At 31.4% G+C, this 18,871-nt stretch overlaps 1 protein-coding gene across 1 annotated transcript in view; it reads left to right on the top strand.

Annotated features, from left to right (window-relative positions):
- The first annotated feature begins 4,147 nt into the window (after positions 1–4,147).
- LOC148280215 (uncharacterized) overlaps positions 4,148–18,871 on the top strand; it is a 129,357-nt gene continuing 114,633 nt past the window's right edge. The window contains exons 1-2 of the mRNA XM_088228737.1: positions 4,148–4,169; positions 10,494–10,649. Coding sequence (XP_088084863.1) covers positions 4,148–4,169; positions 10,494–10,649 — 178 coding nt within the window. The remainder of the gene's footprint in view (positions 4,170–10,493; positions 10,650–18,871) is intronic.

Raw genomic sequence — 18,871 nt, 5'->3', positions numbered from 1 at the left:
CTTTGTGAATGTGGTTTTTCAACTCGTTTGAGAAAAAAGGCAAAACACAGAAATAAATCACATGTTGAAAATCTGTGAATGAATTTAAATTGAGAATGATGACAGGGGGGGAGGACGTAGTAATTTTATGAGAATGTTATGGGAGACGCGCATGGTAAAAGGTCGGAAACCCCTGGACTTGGAAGACAAGATCAGAACTACGACAGACTTTTCAGGGGCTGCAGCCATCCGCCTAGCCTAAAAAAGTAAAGCTAACAGCATTAGAGCTATTGATTCTTAAGAAGAAAATGGCTTTATAATATGGTGTTCAATTTGAATAAGGTCACTTAGGGGTATTTAATAACGGCTGGAGTTTGTTGTTAACTCATTTTGATCTACCTTAAAGTAAACTATGCATATTCTTGTATTTCACTAAAGAGAGAGCTATATATTCTTGGCAAATCCTTATTTTAGCTCATGATGTAAACAACGTTTGGTTTGCTGTTGTGTAAAAAAAACTATTTATTCATAAAATTTTGACAATGGCGATACCTTTCAAAATTATGAGAAAAAATTCAGGTGTACTTTAAAGACAGAAACAAGCATGTGTAATTACTTTGATTCACAGGAAATTCAATCCGAAAAAACCCTGCGTTGATGCGTAGTCATTATATCATGGGGGCCGCCAAATATTTATTTAATCTTACCAGGAATCAAACCGCGAACCTCATACAGTAGCCAAATGAAACGGATCATCTTTGGACGCTACTAAATTATTTATTTTCATTTTACTCGCTTTACTTCTGATTTATATCTGGTGTTTTTCTGTGAATGCTAATATGTAGCGGTGGTAAATTACAGGCATTAATAATATTTTGTATGGGACAAATTACACTACTTTGCCGACCCCTGCGTGGTTTTCAATGACGGCCTCAAGAGGAAATGCGGTCTGATTTTTCATTATAAAAACGTATTCCCATATTTATTCTCTGGATTATGGTACTAGAGTAGAGATTTATTTTACACCATATATATATTTTCTAGAAATATCCAAAAACCCATAAAGGCGCCCAGTTTTATCTTCAATTTTGTGGTGCGTAAAACAGGACAAAGGAACCTCGATTTTATCCATTTTGGTTAGGTACTATCAGAATAAAAGAATTGTTACTCTCTTAGATAATCAGGCTGCTCTAAAAGTACAAAGCTCTGTTGAGATCAATTCCAAATTATCTTTGGAATGCCTACGGGCGATTAATTGTGTCGGTGTGACATTAATTTGGGTACCTGGATAGCGGCTGATGAACAGCTGAGACAGTCCCATAGGCCCAGAACCCTACTATGGGTTGTATAAATGTGTTCCTTCTAATGAGCTTAATGAGCGTATGCTCTGACAAAAAGTATCTGGCCAGCACCATGCGAAGGAACTGATAAAAGGGTACTCGTAAAGTTTTGCTTTTGACCTAATAAAGCTAAGCCGAAATCAAGTGAGGGCTATCACTAGAGCCCGCCCAGGGCACTGCAGATTGAACAAACACCTTGCTAGAATGAACCTTTCCGAAACTTTTAGGTGTAGGTTCTGCAGTGAAGATGAGGAAACGCCTACACTCAGTGAATGTGATGCTTCACATCATAAAAGGAGCCTCATGCTTAGGAGATCACTGGTTAAACCTGAGAATGTTAAAAAACTAGCCCCCTACCTAATAGCCCGATACTTTACCTGGGCTAAGAGGGTAAGAACCGTCCCGTCACAATAGATCTTCATAGGGTGCAGTGACGTCAGGAGCTGAAGACATAGCACTAACCCCCACCTCCGAGAATAAGAATAGGCATAGTCAGTATTTTTCGCACAATATCGGGGAGATATCTGCGAGAGAGTGACTATCTTCAAATACCTATTCATCAAATTTCTCTGCCACTGCATTTCTATATGTTAACTGAAAAATTTTACTTCATTTTAATTAGAGTATAATGCTTTCAAACAAGTACACCCTGTATATTATACTAAATGCATTGCAAGCGACCTTACAAGTAACATATCACACAACATTTACATTGTATACATTACGGAAATGTACGTCCCTTTTGCGACTTGCTGATAGCAACGTGCACAACCAACCCATAAATATATTCGAATTGTTCATAATCGGTTATAAGAATAACTGATATATTTCACATAACTACCTACATGTGCATTAAAATCACTGCTGAGAGGCACGCAAATAAAGGTTTTTTTTGCAAGATGAAGACCTACAGTCTCTCTATTTACAGAATGCGTGCCGTACTCGTATCATATCATGCTGGTTATGCCATTCCATGTTTGCTTGATAGAGATATTTTTAATATTCAAAACACTTTTTATGAAATACCGTTTAGTTTTAACAAAAATCATGTAATACGCAATGCTGTAATTTTTTTATTATTATTTATTGTGGGTCTTCGGCAATTCGGTCAAAGATAAATTACCATTTTTCCCTGTCCCCACCTAATGGTTCATGGGGCACTTCATTAGTACACCAATCGTTATGTATCTTGATATTTTTTTGTCACATGAAGGCTAGATGAATAGTCTTACCTTCAGGTGCTAATTCTTGGAATAGGAAATATTCTAGTAAATATTATAATGTCAACCATGTTGGGAATCAAACCCGAGACCTCATGTATTGTTGGCAAACTCACTGTTCATTTAACCACCAGGGGGATAAGAAAAAGTAAACAACCTCCATAATTCTTCTCATAACATATTCCCAATAAGCTTTGTGTTTATGAAGAAATTTTATCTTCGTCTCAATGTATATGATTTTACATTTTTTAACGGGTGTCTCAAGTAAAATTTTGTATTTTCTGTTTCGTAAGTTTTATCATTATCATCATTCATTTTTCACACCTAATGATGCATAGGGTATTGCATTAGTACACCACTCGCAGCGTATCTTGACCATTTTATAAACATGAAGGTAAGGTGATTAGGCTTAGGCTTCAGGTACCAGTCCAGGGACTGTAAAATATTCTAGTGTAAAAACACCTTTTTTAATAAATATTTCGTGTCAACCATGTCGAGAACCAAACCCGAGACCTCTTGCTTGGTAGATAAACGCGCTGCTCATTTAATTTAATAAAGTGATATTTCTCTTAATTTGTTGATAAGTTTTCATTAAATTGTTTTATGTTATCCAAGAAGAAAATATCTTTCAATTTAAGTAATACGGTGACGGCTCATCATTGTTTAAAATATAAAATAAAAGGTCCGGGAATAATCCTAGCGGTACTCCAAATTCGGTTTATGGAATATCGATTTTCAATAATAGCTGACGTTCTACTAGGTATGATTTTAAAATTAGTTCCTTTGCTTATCTTTTCGAAACAAATAAACCATCACTCCGTTTCCCCGTAAAAGTAGACAGATAGAATAGAATGCTACATAACCTTATTTTTGCAGACAGATCTCGCTTTTTCTGCATTCATACATCTTATTATGCACGCGCGCCGATTATTCCGACTTTTAACATTTATATCTTTAAGTATTTGTTGGATTTGGTCAATTCCATTTCTTTTTCAGTCTTCCTCTATTTCTGCATCCGTCAACATTCGCATTGTTAATATTCTTAGTCGTTCTTTCGCTGTCCATTCACTCTACATGTTCAAACCAACGCAGAGCTTCTTTCTCGATTTTGTTGGTAATGCTCAGCTCAGCCTCACATAATGTACGGATCTTGACATTTGTGCATCTATCGTACATAGTTTTATCACACATTCGTCTGGGAGATCGCATTTTGACAGCATTCAGTTATTATTTTCAGCATACAATAATTCGTTTAATATTTTATGTTAAAAGAATAATTGTTTGTTATCGAATTATTCATAGTATTCGATCATGATACTAGCAGTTATTTGCGTCACTAGTTTCAAGCTGGCTTACATAAATGTGCCATAGAGTATTTACAGCATTTACTTCGCGCCGTATGTATTTATAACTTAGTGTTATAGAGCAATTCGTATCTTTTACGATTTGCTGGGAAAATCGGGCGCCCGGGGAAATCGAATGGACTTGTCTGAAAATGAAGTGCAATGATCTGAGTGAGCACTCCTTCGCCCTCTGCACTCGGACGAATATGCATTCGATGACCCCTCGTTTGACCCTAGAATAATGAAATGTAGACTCGTACTAATGATGGAGCCCGCAATCACTGAAGGTAGCGAGGAATACAATAATCGCATATTATCCACAGTCTTAGTTCTAAAATCATCAAACATTGTACAACTTAACCTTTCCTATTTATTTTTAAAGTTTTAGTTTATAATTTACTCCTAGTACTAATACGTGGACTGGGACATGAAGTGCGAAATAGCAATTGCTTTATTACTCTCTTAGCATTAGCTATCTTAGCGAATTTAAATATTTATTTGTTGTTTCTATAATATTTCAAACTTAAAAAACTGTTGTCTTCTTCAATCAGACATGAATTATTTTAACCAATCGTGTAAAGTCAATAAATTAGAACTCAATTTTTAAAAATGCAATAAAATGTCATTTCATAGAACAAAACAACTGATTTCCTTCGAGTACCTAATAGAAAACTCGAAAATTCATTTAGTTAAGTCCATCAGAGATTTGGGAGGTATTTTGGACTATTAACTTACATACAACGAGCATATAGGTAATATAGTAAAAAAATTGCTGAAATACTTGACTTCATTCACAGAATATCTTCTGATTTTACTAATGTCCGTACTATTAAAAATCAAAACTCTTTATTGCTCAACTGTTCGCCCTTTCCTAGAATATACCTCCGTGGTCTGGTCTCCATTCTATGTCAATCGCATAAATCACATTGAATCAGTCCAACATCGTTTGCTTCGAAAAGTAGCGTGGATGCTTGGACTAGAGAGAGGTAATTATTCTTATGCTGATATAGTCAATGAGAAATATTTTTAGTCTACAAAAACGTAGAACTAATATTGATTACATATATTTGTTCGGCAAACTAAATGGTTTAATCCCTGTGCCATAATTACTTGGACACGTAAAATTCCACGTTCCAACTTGTAGGTTGAAAACCAATGAAGTACTGTTCATCGATCAGCATAGAACAAACTATGATTTAAACGAGCACTAAATAAATGGTCAAGATCTTGTTTTGATGTATTTTATGTTTGTCAATGCTTCTTTTCTTTGTTAAAATGTTTTTAACTATTCCTACATTGTAATATTAAAACCCTATAAATTGTTTAAATGGACAATGTCCGTTAATAAATAAATAAAAGCAAATAAAATCAAATAAAAAAAAAATTAATTCCTTCTTCTTCCAAGTCGGTCCCTCAATGCTGAGGATCGTGATCACCATGAACACTTCTACTCCAGTCTGTCCTCAGCCCGACGAACTGATTCATCAAATTTCAGCCCCGTAGCCACCTTTATTTGGTCAGTCCATCTATATGGGATTCTTCCCCGGCTTCTCCTACCTTCAACTCGGCCAGACATTATTGCCTTTTCTAGATTGTCTGGCTCACGTCTAGCAAAATGCCTTAAGTCGTACTTAACTTCATGTATATAAAATTAAGTTGCTTATAACTGTGATCTTGTTTTCATATGTGTACATATAATATTCAAAACAAAATGATCTAAATAAAAATACAAAAACAAAAAAATAACAGCACGTTCCAAAACCTATGTTTTTAGCATACCTACGTCTCTCTTTTGTGCCTGGTAAATATGAATTTTTAAATATTTGAAACGGAGTATGTGATGTATTTTAAAATAATTATTCCGTGAATTTTGGGGAAATTAGCCCATCTACCAGTGAACCAAATATTAAACACATGCTTAAATTTATTTTTGTATTCAGATAGAAATGCATTTTGATAAATAAGCTTGGACCATAATAAAGGTTTAGATATTCTATATGAAAATATAAAATAAATAAATAAACTACCTAATTTTTCATGACAAAAAAGACTTTGTATTACAGCAAATCAGCAACATCTGAAAACTACAGCATACATTTCAAATACTTCATATACTTAGCCTACTCCTAGTACAAGCAGAATTTGCCAGAGTGTTTTTTATGCCATTTTTGTAACAATGTATGTATAAACTAATAAATAAAAAATATAAATAATCACAACCATAAAAATGTGTAGTTAATTTACTATATACATACAGTAAATTTACGGATAAATGCGATACCTACTTTTCAAAAATTGAAGTCTAAAAATATTATTTCATTTTATAATTTAAATTGGAATCGAGAAATTTATGAAAAATTAATAACAAAATCCAAATACCTTTTGTATTTCATTTCTTTATAAAGTGAAATTCAAGTTATCCTTACTTGAAACGGCGTGTAGTCGAGTGTTTTTGTAGTACACTGTTCGTTTGATCTTGAACAAGCTTCTTTAAATCCAACCGATTGGAACCAGTTTAGAGAATGTATTGCAAACTTAGTATGTGCATGTATTTGTTTATCCTGTACAGTTTTGAGATACGAGAAATGCATTCCATTATTAAGGCCGTAGTCGGGTAAAACAAACGCAAAATTATGAAATCATACGATTTTGCCATTTTAAAACGAATTTTTTTTAAATCGGGCAATAATGAAAAAACAAAAAAAAAACATAATTTAGATAAAAACAACAATATTTTTTAAAGGTGTTTCTGTTAAAAAATATACTTGAAAGTTTTATTTACCTAAAATATAATTACTTTTAGACCGGCAGATTACGACATTTCAAATTTAGACGAAACATAGGTATCTGGGATCTCAATAAAGACGAAGTATTAAACAAAAATTACTTGCATTAATTAAAATATAATACATTTAACATTAAAGTGGCGGCGGCCAAATTTATTTTTTTTGTTTTTGAAAAAAAATACAAGCATTTTAAATCACATACATTGTTGTGACATTTTCCTTTATTTCTACTTAAAATTATGCCTTCGGTAATACTTTAGAAAAAAAAAAACTTTTACTTCTGGTTGTAATATTCAATTCAATTTAAAACAATATTTTATTGACTTTTAGACTGACCTTCAGACCAGCCCTAATTGCTTTCGAAAGGGCTGATCTGAAGGTCACGAAAAAGTCAATAAGATATTTTTATCTTCTTTTTTTAAAAAAAAAGAATACAATCCTTTAAAAAATGGTTTCAACTAAAGTATTTCAATTTTTTTTTAAGTATTACTGAAAGCATAATTTTAAGTAGAAATAAAGGAAAATGTCACAAAACTGTATGTGATTTAAAATGCTTGTATTTTTTTTTAAAAACAAAAAAATTAAATTTGGCTGCCGCCACTTTAATGTTAAATGTATTATCTTTAAATCAATGCAAGTAATTTTTGTTTAATACTTAGTCTTTATTGAGATCCCAGATACCTCAGTTTAGTCTAAATTTGAAATGGCGTAATCTGCCGGTCTAAAAGTAATTATATTTTAGTTCAATAAAACTTTTAAGTATATTTTTTAACAGAAATACATTTAAAAAATAATGTTGCTTTTATCTATTTCATGTTTTTTTTTGTTTTTTTATTACTGCCCGATCAAAAAAAAACATTCGTTTTAAAATTGCAAAATCATATGATTTCCTAATTTTGCGTTAGTTTGACCCGACTACAGCCTTAACATGCATTTTTACTTTAAAGTGCTCTTTATCTCCTTTCAAATAAAACAGCACTTGGATTCTGCCGTTGTTGAATCTCAATTTACAGTAGTATTAAATAGGAATCGTTGTAACGTAAATAACGAACATTTTCATTCATTAGACAAATGAAATAAGTGTCCCAACAATGTTTTGAGTATGTCCAAATGTTTGCAAAATAATACTCAACACATTGTTGAATTTACTAACCTTTGAAATAATTCCTTTGAAATAATTCAATTAGACGAATCTCACCGGCATAAATAAATATTTCAGCTTTTGGACTTCACAAACATCAACAGATGAAAGAATTGAAGTAATATAGATGTCCAACTATGGGCGGAATGGTGAATGTTACGCTTGAAAAATAAATAAAGAGTACAGACATAATATTGTACACATATAAAATAATAAACACATATTTATTTTGTTTTTGATGTTTTGAAAAAATAAGCTTTAAGAAGAAAAAAAAAATCAACGAAACCAAAGAAAATGGTTAAAAATATTTTTTCAAAGTAGAAAAATAGATTTAAAAAAAACAATTTAATTAAAGAATAAACATAAACTTGAATATATTTGAAACTTTAGGAAAAACTGGAAAAGTAATGGGTGCTAATAAATGCAACCAAAACAAGATAAAAAATAATAATAAAACAAAATAAAGAAAAATTTTAATTCATGTACCCAAAACAAAAATCAAAATTACCTATAAAATTAAGGTCTAAAATATGTAAATAAAATGATAAAAGAAAGGGTTAAAAAGGAAACAATAATAATGTATTTAACGAGATATAAAAATACTGAGCTTTACATAAATAATCAATCAGACCGATAACCGGTTTCATCGCTCTCGTGAGATCATCAAACTGGTCCAGTCTATCGCAAATCCACTTAAATTCCTTAAGTAGATTAATGTGTCATCCAGTCATTTAATAAAACAGAATTACTTTCAAGTTTTTAATTTTAAGGTTTTTGAACATTAAGTAATGTAGAGGATATAATTGGTGATTTTATTGACAAAATTATTTTTTGTACTCATATTATTTGTCTTATTAACATCATCCTTTATGGGTAGGTCTGACATACATAAATCATTCACTTTTACCACAACCACCCGTCTCGTGAAACCCTTATTCTTCATTATTTTCATCTTATTTCATTAGCAAGCTCTTTCATGCAACCCTTAGACGGAGACGACCATACTGTAACTACAATTATGTAATATATCAAATGTTTTAAGTATGTGCCGCTAATATCAATATATTTATTTATTGTATGCTTGTGATAATTTGATTTAAAACATAATTTGGTATTTTACATATTTACCATTAAGGTAGGAACATGCAAAAATATATATATTTTTGGTATTTTTGTGTATTTTTTTTAGTGGCTTAAAAAAATCATATCTTTCCTATCCGCACTCGTGATGAATTGGGCATTGAAATCGAAAACGTGTGCTATGAATCATGATTGTCTATTATTTGAAATCAAGGTGATCAGTTTGACGCTTAACGTGCTATTCCAGAGATAGTAAAATATTGCAGTTTAAACCACTTATCGAATCGATATTTAATTTCGACCTTTCCTGGAATTGAACTCTCAAGCATCAATGTTTTCCAAAGCAAATGCAGTAAACATTACTACAAGGCCGACTTATTTAAACGCGATTTTCTTTTTCGGGATTCGTATCTGAGAGTAGTCGTCGAGTTAAAAACACTAGTTCAGGATTTTGGTTCTATTCCCCACACAGAATTGTATTCTTTATCTATACGTATAAAACAAACTACCTTTAAGTTTAAAAAAAAGGGCTCTTTCTTTTAAAGGATTTATTATCTTATTAATTTTATAAAGATTAAAAAAAGCTTTTTATATTAAAGTACTAACTTCATCTCAAACTGCTGGAAGGATTTTGTAGAAAAAACATCTTATTTTAGAACGACTGGCGAGAATGGAACGTAATAACATTTAATTAGTTTTTTTTAATAACTTAGATTATATCATATTTTTGCTTAAATTGTTTTGAAATTATTAAATTAATAATTAGTTTAAAAATAAATAATGTAACTTTATCTTTTAAACCAAAAACGATGTTTCACTTCCCGTTGCATATTAATTTGATTGATTAATTGATAATTATACACGTTTGCCGCTCTGTTATGAATTTTATTCAATTACAAATTGTGAGGTACAAGTGTAAATATTGAGAATCAATATATAATAAACAATTATGTAAGGTGTGTTTACACTAAAAATTTCGGCTTTTGTGTTATTTATTCAATTAAATTAATATTTTAATCAACAGGAAATTGTTATTTCCAAATTGAAACGCTCATAGAATTTTACACTCAAGAAATTTTATAATATTTTACGGAGACTTGTTAAAAAATATATATAAATATATTTATGAGACATACTCTTATATATTTTTCATGGAACCAACCGGTATCAAAAGTACAGAAATTGAAAAATATTTTCTTTATCTAGTAAATAAAATAGTTTCTATAGATAAAATAGAGTCTCACCCACATTAATTTGGGTTTTAGCTTTTTTTTTCACAAAAATCAACAAGTCCTGGTTAAATCTTGTCAGTCATTGAGTTCAATACATTCATAATCACATACTACAACCGTGAATAGTTTAGAGAAGTAAATATGGAAGTCTAGGCATCTACAGGACTTACGATCTGTCAATGGCTAGTAAAGTGGCCACTTAAACCAGCCATTGACAGATCACGTCTAAAATGTAAAATGTTCTCCATCTCGGTTTTAGTATGTTTATATGTTTATATTAACTGCTCCCTAGGGGGTTGAATCCAATACATGTATACAAAAATTTATACAAACTCAAAACATTGTTTATAAAAAAATCATTTTTTTTTTTAGACGATGTGGAACCTGCACCCGAAGGTGATCAGAGAGAAGTCGCAGAAGCTGCAAATCCTACTGATGAAGAATTCTGCCGAGGATATGCCAAGGAAATAGTGGCTGGTGAAGAACGTCCCAAAGTCAACTCTGGACAGCAAACAACCCCAACAGATGGTGAGTTATGTTTACTGTTTACCATCATCAAGTACGTATTTGCGTATAGTTTAAACTTAGCCAAGAAAGCGTATAAATCTTTGGTTCTTAAAAACTTGCTTAGCGTCAATCAGTGGCGCATTACAAAATGTTCACTTGTTTGTGATGAAAAAATAAATTTAATTTATTTTAGCTGATGAAAACGACTGAAATAAATTGTTTAGAAATTGATTGAGACTATCCTGACTTCAGAAATTGTGTGTCGGGACTAACAAATTGTCATAATTATTATTCGCTCTATTTTAACAAATATTTTATAATGTCTAGTAATGAGTACGTTAAAATATGAACCAATAAAATAATTTATTATTTTTATAAAATGAAATCCAGCGAAAAATTACAATAAACAATCAAGTATAATTAACGAATTAAACATTATCTTATCTTCTCATCTATTTTTACAGTGAATGGTTAAAATTATTATAGAATGTTGTTTTTTCGTTAAAATTTGTTTGCATTGCTAAACATCAAATACACGATAGCATTAATAATTATTAATGACATTATATAAAACCTAAAAGTAAAGGACTTACTTAAAACATTAAAGTTTTATACTGCATTTTTGACCACTATGGTTTCCTATTCGAATTTCTAGGCGCGGCTTATTTAAGAACCAAAGATTTGACCGTAATGTGTATATTTTAATTAATGTGATTAATCGAATACTGTTTCTAATATGCTGAAGCGAATTATTTATTTAAAATCTTATTTAACTTTCATTCAATTATCTATTGAAACTCATATTTATTATGTTTTCAGACAACATCAAAAAGTATGTTGTATTATTTTGAATTAATTTAAATGTAAATTACTCATTAAAATATTCGTGAAAGGATACTCAAATATGTTTAGATATACTTAACCTTTCCGAGCCTTAAAGTGAAATAAAATTCTGGAGTTCCTGAATGGGGTATAAAGACTACCCCTGCTAAAGTCTTCAGTTTGTATGATTCTCATGGTAGTTTTTATAAAACTCTTTCATAATTTTACTAGTTTTCTGCGAAAGTCATTCATTTTTTCATAAAATACTGATGCAAAAGGATGCTGTATGACCGTGCGCTGCTTTCGCTGTGTTTCGTTGAACAGCACTGATCCTAATGTCGCGTTATCCGTTAGCATAGAGGTACAGCGAGAAGTTGTGGTAATGGCTGGAAATATACGCCCAAATAGCAAAAAACACACGTGTGAACTGACCAACATATAAAATAATATTTTGCTGAAATGGATATATGTTTCCTCACTTTAAACAAATTTAAAGACAATGCCAGAACCCTAACTAAAAATAATAATTATAATTTAATCATACTGTACCTATCTCATATTTAATTTTTTTGTACAATTTAATATTGTAAATTTTTCTCTTGTTTGAAAGAAGAAAGAAGGGAGGACTGATAGCTCCGTATTACTCCGTATGGATCCGCCGGCGAAAGGATTTTTAAGTCCGAGTAAACAAAAAACTTTTTCTTTTTTTTTTTTATTATTTCATAATTATTGTCAAATTTTATTTATTTTTTACGTGTGGAATGATGCGGAGTGGCTATTCCAATGTACCCTTTTTTACTTCTTTTTTTGACATTGTATTTAGTAATGTATGGAAAACTATAATTAGTCTTTAATTTTGGTTTATTTGTAAATACTTTTATTTGTTGTAATGGCTGTTGTTTTTTTTTAATAAATAAAATGATTAAATAATAATTAAATTATCAAACTGTGAAGCAACGAACTGTAATGTTTGCAATTTGCGCAGGGGGAAACCAAAGACACATTTGAATTATCATTGAAAGAATTCAGCGGAAAAATATTTTACTATTTTTGACACTCTTAACATTATAGGGTAGGATTATACAAATATTGAAATCAATGTGTTGATTAACAAAAAGTTATTAAAATAATATGCTACCTGAGCTGATATCTTAGGCCAGGAAGGGTTGAAGAAAAAGTCACATTCTATTTCTTTTTTGATTTTAATTTCAACATATTGCTTAACACTATTTTTCAATTTACTTAGAACTCATTAGCTAGTTTTATTACCTTTTGATAAATGCTCAACTTTTATTGCTTAACTTACGAAATATTGAAACTATACCTTTTACACTTATGTTTTATTATTTATCAATTAAATACGGGCAAAATATCAAAGCCTCTGGCGTGGTCATTTTGACATAGGTAGGCGTCTGCCCGTTAAAAACGTTATGAAATGAATACTCGTAAGCGTAATAATATTATGCCATGAAAACGTTACAGAATAGCCAATATTTTTTTATACCTATCCATTATAAATTATAGCGCATTCTATGATATTTTTTAAGGTTACATTGTGTCTAGGCGTACGTTTAGTGTCTCCTGGTTTGATTCTCACAAAAACAAAAAATAAGATCATGACTTTGTAATCTTTGTAAGACTTTGTAAATTTTCTAATCAAAACCATCAGGTATGGGATAAACAAAACATAGAACACTGAATTAAAACTTTTTATTTTTAATATTAATTTAACATTTTAGTATAAAATGAACGTTAAAAAAATATATTTATTATTCGAAGAAAAGTTAACGAATATATTTTTTTTTCAAAAAACATATTTGGCTTCATTTAAGGAAAAGTAATTGAACGTATAATTTTTCAAAAAATAAAATAGAAGCCAGGAAATTATTTTTAAATTTTGAATAAAAATAAAAAGATTATTTTAATGTAGTTATCGTCAAACAAATCTTTTTTAATTGGAATAAAAACGACTGAAATTAAAATTACAATGAGCGTGGCAATATTTGTTAAATAATCAAAATTATTTTTTGCAGTCAATTTGTTTCGCGTAAATTGAAAATCAGCTTGAATAGGAAATTACTTTTTCCTGAAACAAGTGAAAAATGCGAGCTTAATTCCTGTTGCAAAAATGTGTTTGATTTTTTGAGAAATTTCCGTATTTTGGTTTTAAAACAGATTTTAAAAATTTGTTTTAATCCTTTTGAATAACGCATTCTGGGAATTAATGGTGTACAAATGTATAGTATGTCCTAACCCACAATACAGAATTCTCGTTTGTTGGCAAATCAAGACAGTCACAAACTAATATTTTCTTTTAATATTTAAGTTTCTTTTGATTTTCATTGACAAGGGATTCGGAAAGAAAGACTCCCGGGTGGTCAGAGGCAGAGGATCCAAATACCACCCCCGTAAGGGAAGGACAAAACAAAAAAACGTGTGCGTTCCGCTCGGAAGGAAGCACAGTCCCAACTGAATAAGCATCCTATAGGAACAGTTGCCTGTCCCACCATATTTTACTCACCTAGGCGTCCGCGCATCTGAGGAGCTCCCAACGCGATACCCAAGTCCAGACAAACTAACGGAAGAGTGCAAAATTTGTACTGCCATCAGATCCACACTCCACGCTGGTCGCATGACCCCTATCAGACCATACAGCATCTCATCTCTGGAATCATTCAATAGCACACAGTGTCACAGGATGTGTTCGGCCAATTGATGGTTATCTCAGCAAGCACAGCTCGAGACAGGGACAAGTCCAAGCTTATGGAGTTTGTCTCTAAACTCCTCATATCCCGAAACCGTTTGTGCGGTATGATGGTCAAACACCAAAGTATTCCATATTCTCTCCTTTTCTCACAGAGCGTTTTACTACTGCCTTTCTTGTCTCAAAATCTATCGAGAGAACTCCTGCAAGCACAGAAAGAGTCTCAGACGCCACAGTCCGATATGTCCTTGTCAGTGCCAGCACAGGAACCTTCTCTCCACTAAGAAGTGCTAGTCTAGCCACTCCAATATCCAAACGATGTACGCATACCTGGGCCGCATACGTAACCTGGGCCACATAGGATCAACGATATAAGATCCGCAGGGCTGGAGAGCGAATTCTTCACTCAACACAACACAGGCGACGTAAGTGGAAAAACAATTTTTTAGCCTTTACCGAGACAGTCTTGATGTGCGAGAGGAACGACTGAGATCTGTCAAGTTGAACACCAAGATACCGGACATGGTCCTGAAACCTGATGCTCTTTCCGTCCATCTTAACAACAGGGTTTCTCTCCCTATTCAGGTTCCCCCGTAACATCAAGCCAATATGTGAGGAGAGAATGAGAATTTGTTTCTTTCACCCCATTTTAAGCATTCTATAGCATCAGTAAAAAACTTGTTTTTAATTAGGCGCCGTGGCGCAGTTGGTTAGACGGCCAACTGTAAAACTGGCGTCGCGGGCTCGATTTCCGCCAGTTGCAAGAAAAAAATACAAGAAAGATTTTTTTCTCAATTGGTCTGGGTGTTACGGTGTATTTTTCATTACCTCTTTCCATATCCCTTCTATCCCACCTTCTAAAAAGCCTCAAAATTTTAGTTAAAAATAAAAATAATAATAATATTTACGTTGTTATTAATATTTCGGTTTTTTAAATTCATTATGTGGTCGTAAATAACTGTGCCAAAAGTGTGTGGTAGATACGAGTTGGAACCTCGGATCTCTGATCTGCTACACTACCACGGGACCGCAGCCCGATTATTATGATCAAAATAAATTATTCGTTTTTTTTAATTATATATTTGTTTTTTGTTGTATTTAATGAAAAACCTTATAAAGAAAACAAAGCATATGTAATACGTCTATAAATAGCCAAGCTTCTGATAAATGAGATTGATTAAAGTCTTATAAATGCTAAAGGTCACAGAATATAACATCAATGAGAGGAACTATGGTTCAGAAAATCAAATAATGATTTTAGATGTTCAATCTTACCTACCATTTGCGTTCGTTTTGCCTAAGTTCGATTTATTATTCACGAATATATTAAAATTAATTTACAATAAAAAATTAACACGATCAATAGTTTTTTGTTTTTTTATTATTCCAATAATTTAAACTTTTATTTAAAAAACTTAATACATGAATTTTTCAAAAACAGAAAATAAATATAAAAACCAGTGTGTGATATTTTTATTATTAATAATGGAAACAACAATCAAAAAATTACCGATTTGAAAATGTTATTTTCTATTCTGAGGTTATCGGTACCCTGATAACAAAAATTATATTTTAGAAAAAACATTAATAAGGTTTCCTGGTCAACAATATTATAAATACAGTTTGTAAACAAGTACTGGATATAACGCTCCAGCGATGGCTGTAAAGACTTGCTTTTTAAGCTGTCTTCTAACGTGGGATATGGGCAAGATTAAAACATGAAGCAAATATAGATGGTTGATGGTGAACACTATAGTTTTCAAGTTTATGATTTAAACCTTCCCACAACAGAGGAACATTTTTAAGTAAAAATAATGTTTTTTGTGGAAATATCTGTTTGAACAAAATCGCAATTCGAAATTATAATATTTATCATAATTTAGAGTTGATATATAAAGGGAAGAAAAGCAATGACAAAGAATCTTAATTATATGAGTGGTAAGATACTATAACTATACGGGTCCCTCAGGGGTCAATATTAGGCCCCCTATTTTATTTATTGTATATTGATAACCTTAGACATTCAAATGTATCAGGGAGGTATTTTGTATATGCACATGATACTCTGTTGATATATAGTGGTGGTAATATAACCCAACTGCAAAACAACATCAATGAGGATCTGAATGAATGTATGTACTGATTAGATAATAACTCATAAACAATAAATACAAATAAGACTAAATAAATGATATTAAAACAAAAAACAATCGCCCTATAAAATTTAACCTAATAATTAAAGATGAGCAAATTAAACAAACAGAAAATGTAAAGTACTTGTGTTTGGAAGTGGATGAAAAATTGGCATGGTCAAAACATATCAGATCAGTTATAAAAAAACTAGGTCCAATTATTGGAATAATGAGAAAAACAGAAGTCTTTGATAAAAGTACATAATTAATGATATACAATGTTTTTATACTTCCACACTTTGTATTTAGATTAATAATATGGTCGCAATGAAGTAAACTAATGCAAGAATCAATACAAAGAACAATAAATAAGGCACTTAAAGTAACATTTAATTTTAATAAATATACTAGAACCACAGATTTATATAGAATAACAAAAATGCTCAATCTAGAGGAATTAATCTACACAGAAAAAATAAAAATGATATTAAGATGAAAAATTATAAAATTTCAAGTACAACATATATAAAATAAATATAAGAGCGTCAAATAATTTGACTTGCGAACAACCTAGGACTAACAGAAAAAGAAACAGTTTTGTGTATACAGCAATGAATGTTTACAATTTACTTTCTAACGACCTAAAAATATACAAAACATATACGTACTTAAAAAATACCAAAATAAACAGTTCTTACAGCCCGTGTGGCGAGTGATATGTGATGTTATTTTATCGACTTTTTTATTTAAACCATTGTGTTATTATATATAATATTCCCTCATACCAGCACTTTTGCTGATTGGGAATATTTCGTACAAATAAAATATGTAATGTTATGTAATATGTAAAGCTTAAAAAACCTTGTTTCTTGTCATAAACAAATCAATCTAAAAAATTTTAAAAAATGCAATATTATAATAATAAACTGTGAATTTTCTCAAAAAATATTAGAGCTCAATGCTACGTTTTCTGATGCTGTATTACATCAAATTAAACTAGTTTTGTAGCAAGTTTGGGCAAACTGCTGATTGTGGGAACGTATTTTTGTTATTCAGAACACAGACAATAGTGAGAAAATCTTTCAAACTTTTTATACGTAGGTATATTACCTACACCTGGCCACTTTCACTGTTTGCCTTGCGCTGAGAATCTCCATGGATCCCAAATGCTTGTGTTTACGGCTTTCACTTCAATGAGAAATTAATGATTGGCTAGAATACACGTTTTAACACACCTTAAGATTAACTGTGTAACTAAGCAAATGATCATGACGTATCGTTTTTTGCTGACGTGTGGTATTATACCCCTTAATTTCATCATTGACCCTTTTTTCTTCGATCTAGATCTTCAAAATATATTTGGCAGTTAATATTTCCAAAAAAATACTGAATTGCGTTGCAGCAATAGTTTAACAAACGTGGCAATGATTCTTGTTTTGCGATTCAAACTACAATAAACGAAATAATTAAAAAACCATCGTCACAAATGAGAAAAATGATTTTTTAGCATTTGTAACTTCGGTTCGGCCCCTTTACTGGCATATAAAGAGTAGGATATAAGTACTTGGGTACATAAAAATTTATTAAGATAAACTGCAGTAATAATAATATATATTGTAATAAATTTATAAAAAATAATATTTAATTAATACAGCACAAAATAATAGTTTTGTATGGAGTGCATTTTATGTACCCTCCGACGCTTTTTTTTAAATAAATTTTTCAAATCAATGGTTTTAAAGAACTTCTTTGAAGTACGATGTCAGTACCGTGACTGCATCTTTTCGTGGCTAAAATGCTATCTCACTAAAACATATTCTTAGTTAAATTTTTGCCGACTTCAAAAGTCGTTAGTTTGCTAGTATACGCCTTTTCCGTTAAGATCCCCCATAGAAAACAATCGGGGGTGGTCAAACCAGGGGATCGTGGGAGGCTGTTTATATCATCATCTTTTGACATTATTTGGCTGCGAAGTTTCCCCCTAAAATTTTCATCATGAGCAGTGTATGACATGGTACAATCTTGTTAAAACCACAAATGCTGTAGACCCAATCGATCCAATTTGGGTACAAGAAAGATTTTAAACTGTCGTGCTCAGAGTATATACTATATATGTATACAAGTTGGCGCAAAAGTTGACACCCAATGTTTTTTTACTACAATTTCTTTTGTAAATGAAAAATGTTGATTGTGCTTTTGGATTATGTTTATTTGATATCCTAACTTTTTTTTATTAAGTCGAGAAAATGATATTGGCCGATGGGCCGCCGCCAGAATTCATGACTATACGGGCCCGATTTATGGCATTTTCCTTCACTCTTTCCAGAACTTCCATCGCTAGGTTCTCGCATTCTTGACGAATATTCTCTTTGAGGGCTTAAAGAGTCTTATTTATACTTATTATACTTATCAACATAGATTCTTGACTTCCAAATACCCCACAAAAAGTTAGGAACGGTTAAATCGAGTGATCTTGCCTGCCAGTGCAAATAACTCAAACGAGAGACTAAGCGACCCGGAAATACAGCCCTCAAAATATTGGTCGTGGCTCGTGCAGTATGCGCCGTTGATTCAATCTATTGAAA

The sequence above is a fragment of the Micrasema longulum genome, unplaced genomic scaffold (assembly GCF_059751315.1).
Source record: "Micrasema longulum isolate JH-2025_06_02 unplaced genomic scaffold, ASM5975131v1 h1tg000606l, whole genome shotgun sequence".
Lineage (NCBI taxonomy): Eukaryota > Metazoa > Arthropoda > Insecta > Trichoptera > Brachycentridae > Micrasema > Micrasema longulum.
The sequence above is the reverse complement of the archived record's forward strand: the minus strand, read 5'-3'. Positions and strand labels throughout refer to the sequence as shown.